We start from the raw sequence: 5,594 nt of genomic DNA, 5'->3' as shown, positions 1-5,594 counted from the left end.
CAACAGGTAGTATCTGCATCATCATCACATGATAGTCATGGGACTTAGTCCCGCTGAACCTTTTTTTGTCCGTGTCTAGATATCTTCTTATCTTGCCATAGTAACCGGAACTAACTTTGACTCCGGTAAGGCACTTAAAGAAATGATCGATCTCAACCTGACTTAAGGTGAAGCAAGAAGGGGGGCAATAACCCTCTTTCTTTATTTTCTTGCCCTTCTTCTCCCACGCCTCTGTCTCTATCTCTGTCTCGTCTGACTTTTTACGGGGCGGCATGTGCAGATCTTCCCTGATATTCAAATCTTGCAAGTCTTTTCTTGCCTTCGGTCCATCCTTGGTCTTATCCGGCATGTTCATCAGTGTCGCGAGCAAGCGCTCAAGGACATTCTTACATATATGCATTTGATCAAGGCAATGAGGTGTATCAAGTTTGTTCCAGTACTCCAAGTCCCAGAACACAGTCCTCGTCTTCCATACCTTCAGAAGCAGCTCCGGCGCCTTTTTCATCATCTTTCTGGCGCGGGGCACTCCTTCCAGTTTTTCAACAGCTCATCGATTTCGCCGCCGCTCCGCTACGTGGAGGTCCTCGATGCTCAGCGTGGCCATTGAATAGATCTCCACGGTTTCTCCATGGGTCATCCTGTTCGAGCCATCTTCGATGCCCCATGTACACGATTTTCCCAGACCCGCCATCTTTCCTTGACGTTAGCTGCTGAGACATCGTATCATCCATGCACCACGTGCATCCGCAATATACATGGCACACCTGGCCTGTGACATATCCGTAACCGAGATAGTCGTGCACCGTCGTGATCAGCGTTGCTCTCATGTAGAAATGCTTGCCTTTGCTGGCGTCCCATGTCTTGGCCGGTGTTTTCCATAACGTGTCTAACTCCTCTTGAAGTAGCCCCAGATACAAATTAATATTATTTCCTGGTTGTTTCGTCCCTTGAATAAACATGCTCATGTGAATGTACTTCGATTTCATGCACAACCAGGGGGGAGGTTGTACATCCATACAAACACGGGCCATGTGCTATGGTTGGTGTTCTGGTTGCCAAACGGATTCATGCCATCGGTACACGTGCCGAGCACGATGTTCCTTGCATCACATTTGAAATACCGATAGAAGCTGTTCAACACTCTCCACTGGCTTCCATCCTTGACGTGTCTCAGCTTCGGATCATCTCCATCGTCGGGCTTCTTCCTCTCCGCGTGCCAGCGCATTAGCTTTGCTTCCTTTGGATCTACGAAATACCGCTGGGGACGGGGAGTGATCGGTAAGTACCATACAACTTTCTGCGGATATTTCTTCCCGGCCTTCTTGTATTGAGAAGCATTGCACACCGGACAGCTTGTTTTTTCCGTGTGCTCCTTCTGATAAATTATGCAACCGTTGATGCATGCATGGTATCTAACGTGTGGCAGATCAAGAGGGCACACGATCTTCTTGGCCTCATCAACACTAGTAGGACATAGATTCCCCGTGGGGAGAACATCCTTTAGGTATTTGAGATGCTCATCGAGGCTAGTGTCGGTCCATTTGTTTTTAGCCTTCTTCTTCAGGAGTTGGAGCGTGAAACTCAAGCGGGTCACCTCAGGATTGCAACCATCATATAATGGGGTGTTTGAGTCTACCACAAGTTGCTCCAGCTTAGCCTCCTCTCTAGAAGCAGCTCTCTTAGTACTCGTCTCCTTGTGAAGCAGTGCTTGAAGATGAGGGTCCCGCATGATTGAACTTAGTACCAACGAACTCTGCTGCGTGGAGTCCATGTTCTCTCCGTTGCCATGTCCGGCCCCTTCTCCTCCGCCATGTTCGGCCCCTTCTCCGCCGCCATGTCCGGCCTCTTCCCCACCGCCATTATCTATCATCTCTTCGTCTTGCCCCGTGTCGTCATTGCCTGCCCCGTCGGCGTCCTCAACATCGTCATCCTCATCTTCAATTATCCACCGAGTATAGCCATCCATGAAACCAGTCATCAGCAAGTGCGCTATGACACGACCATCGTCATAGGGGTCGAGCCAAACTATTCCTTTGCATTTTCGACACGGACATAAAACCTCTGTCCGGTTATTTTCTTTCATGTCCTGCACCGCCAACCACAACCACCTGTACACCATCGTTCCACTGACCATCATGAACGTCTACACTGTAATAATAAACAAATTCATTATAAAAATGCGTGCATGCATCAAAGTCATACAAAAATTCGGCATGACCTTCCCTAAAATAGGACATATAGATCTAGAGTTTGCTCGAAATTCGCCGAAACGGAAATAAATCGACATTTCGGCAAAACATAGGCAACTCAAAGCACAATTTGGCGTCAACTCATGCCACACACACAATTTCCATCATATTGCCCAATTATCATATCACACACACATACACATATTTCCATTTTGCAAAAGCATAAAAATTTAATCACCTCTATCTCGAGATCGAGCACATGGTGGAGATGATGATGTAGGGAGATCAAAAGTACACAAAGCTCTTCTTGACAAAGATTGATCTAGTTAGGGGGCAAATAGGTCACTTAACTAAATGCTACATCTACCTAGCTAGCTAATTTGAGAGGAGACAACTTCAACTAGTGGAGGGGCAAGGAAAAAGAGAAAGGAGATGCATTAATGGAGGTGGTCTGTAGTTAGCTAGGAGTAATGAAGAGAGAGAAAGGTAGGTAGAAGAGGGAGAGTAATGGGAGGAGAAGTGATGACGACATCAATACCATTGTTACACCCACAGCCCCTGCTGCTATACATACTGGACCAATTACTAGAGCTCGCGCATGCCAATTAAATTATCAAGTACTTTCGTTTCTTGGTAATGATTCTGATGTTCATGAGAATATGATGCTGCCTAAATTGGATACATTTGTTTTTCTTACAAATGAAGGGCCTGGGATGGATAAGAGGGCTGAACAATGGAGCAAGACCAAGCATGGAGATGATGGCATGCGCAAGGGGATCCAGAACGGAGTTACAAGTGATGATTTCATGACTTTGAAGCCACCATAAGGACTGCATGAAGCCTTGGACGAAATATACAAGATGCCACTTCATAAATTTCGTCGAGAGGCTATTCTAGGTGCTACGTCACCTTATTATTGGGCCAGGCCCATGTATTTTCGAAATACTTAAGTATAGGCTATTTTTAGAGTCCGTATGTGTGGGGAAACAAAAGTTAGGGTTGGTTTCGGACCCATCCTCCAAGGGCCACGAAATTCCCCCCTCTTCCTCCTTATATACAGCCCTTAGGGCATCGTTTAGACTTTGGGTTTTGTTTAGATTAAAAGTTCGCCATAGCTACAACTTCGTAACCCAAATCGACTTTGTGTATAATTAGCAGTAGCGCTTCTTTCTGTGCGCGCTGCTGCTAATATTTTGTGTGTAAGGTTTTCCCTAGTAGTGTCTACAGTATTCTCCAAAGTTAATTTACATAGTGGATACCATCAAATTCGTATGAAATTGGGAGATGAATGGAAAACAGCATTTAAAACTATGTTTGGATTATATGAGTGGTTAGTCATGCCTTTTGGGTTAACTAATGCACCTAGTACTTTCATGTGATTAATGAACGAAGTTTTACGTGCTTCATTGGACGATTTGTGGTAGTCTATTTCGATGATATACTAATTTAGGAGATCTTTGGAGGAACATTTGGAACATTTACGTGTTGTTTTTATTGCTCTACGTGATACACATTTGTTTGGTAATCTTGGGAAGGGCACCTTCTGCACCGACCGAGTATCTTTTCTAGGCTATGTTGTTACTCCACAGGGAATTAAAGTTGATAAAGCCAAGATTGAAGCTATTGAGAGTTGGCCGCAGCGCAAAACGGTCACACAAGTGTGGAGTTTCCTTGGCCTCGCTCGTTTCTATAGGCATTTTATGAGAGATTTCAGCACCATTGCTGCACCTCTCAACGAGCTTACAAAGAAGGATGTGCCTTTTGTTTGGGGTATCGCACAGGAAGAAAGCCTTCAAGGTATTGAAAGATAAGTTGACACATGCTCCTTTACTCCAACTTGCTGATTTTAATAAGAATTTTGAGCTTGAATGTGATGCTAGTGGAATTGGCTTAGGAGGTGTGTTATTACAAGATGGCAAACCTGTTGCATACTTTTCTGAAAAATTGAGTGGGCTAGTCTGAACTATTCTACTTATGATAAAGAATTATATGCTCTTGTTTGGACCTTAGAAACAGGCAACATTATTTATGGCCCAAGGAATTTGGTATACATTCTGATCATGAATCTTTGAAACACATTAAAAGTCAAGCAAAAATGAACCATAGACATGCTAAATGGGTTGAATTCATTGAGGCTTTCCCTTATGTCATTAAACACAAGAAGGGTAAAGAAAATGTTATTTGCTGATGCATTGTCTCGTCGTTATACTATGCTTTCACAACTTGACTTCAAAATATTTGGTTTGGAGACCATCAAAGATGAATATGTGCATGATGCTGAATTTGAAGATGTATTGCAAAATTGTAAGGAAGGGAGAACTTGGAACAAGTTCGTTCTTAACGATGGATTTGTGTTTCGTGCTAACAAGCTATGCATTCACCTAGCTTCATTCGTCTTTTGTTGTTGCAGGAGGTGCATGGAGGAGGATTAATGGGACACTTTGGCGTCAAGAAGACGGAGGATATACTTGCTACACAGTTCTTTTGGTCAAAGATGAAACGGGATGTTCAGCGTTTTGTTGCTCGCTACACTACATGTCAAAAAGCTAAGTCACGACTCAATCCTCATGGTTTATATATGCCTTTGCCTATACCTAGTGTTCCTTGGGAGGATATATCTATGGACTTTGTTTTAGGTTTACCTCGAACAAAGAATGGGAGGGATAGCATATTTGTTGTCGTGGATAGATTTTCGAAAATGGCACACTTTATACCATGTCATAAAAGCGATGATGTTGTCCATGTTGCTGATTTTGTTCTTTCGTGAAATTATTCGCTTGCATGGTGTGCCAAATACTATTGTTTCATAATCTGATACTAAATTTCTTAGCCACTTTTGGAGATGTTTATGGGCTAAGTTGGGGACTAAACTGCTTTTTAGTACTACTTGTCACTCCCAAACTGATGGACAAACTGAAGTAGTCAATAGAATATTGTCTACTATGCTTAGGGCTGTTTTGAAGAATAATAAGAAAATCTGGGAAGAATGTTTGCATCATATTGAATTTGCTTATAATCGTTCATTGAATTCGACTACTAAGATGTGCCCTTTTGAAATTGTGTATGGTTTCCTATCTCGTGCACCTATTGATTTGTTGCCTCTTCCATCTTCGGAGAAGGTTAATTTTGATGCTAAAAAACATGATGAATTGATTTTAAAAATGCATGAGTTAACTAATGAAAACATTGAGCATATGAATGCTAAATATAAACTTGTTGGAGTTAAGGTAGAAAACATGTTGTGTTTGCACCTGGAGATCTTTTTTGGTTACATTCGCGTAAGGATAGATTTCCTAATTTGCGCAAATCAAAGCTAATGCCACGTGCTGATGGTCCTTTTAAGGTGTTAGAGAAAATAAATGATAATGCATATAAACTTGAGCTGCCTGCAGATTTTGGGGTTAG

General features: G+C 42.7%; 1 protein-coding gene across 1 annotated transcript; it reads right to left on the bottom strand.

The window, feature by feature from the left end:
- Positions 1 to 982: 982 nt before the first annotated feature.
- Positions 983 to 2,137, bottom strand: LOC147984965 (uncharacterized). The gene has a single exon (XM_087539828.1). The coding sequence runs from the start codon at positions 2,135 to 2,137 to the stop codon at positions 983 to 985; it is 1,155 nt and encodes a 384-aa protein (XP_087395954.1).
- Between the last annotated feature and the right edge of the window lie 3,457 nt (positions 2,138 to 5,594).

The sequence above is a fragment of the Triticum urartu genome, chromosome 2A (genome assembly GCF_056163025.1).
Source record: "Triticum urartu cultivar PI428250 chromosome 2A, HENAU_Tu73, whole genome shotgun sequence".
Lineage (NCBI taxonomy): Eukaryota > Viridiplantae > Streptophyta > Magnoliopsida > Poales > Poaceae > Triticum > Triticum urartu.
This window is presented reverse-complemented; position numbering and strand designations above follow the sequence as displayed.

Excerpts from the sequence above, each read along its gene's own strand:
- LOC147984965 (XM_087539828.1), bottom strand. The coding sequence starts at position 2,137 with ATGATGGTCAGTGGAACGATGGTGTACAGGTGGTTGTGGTTGGCGGTG.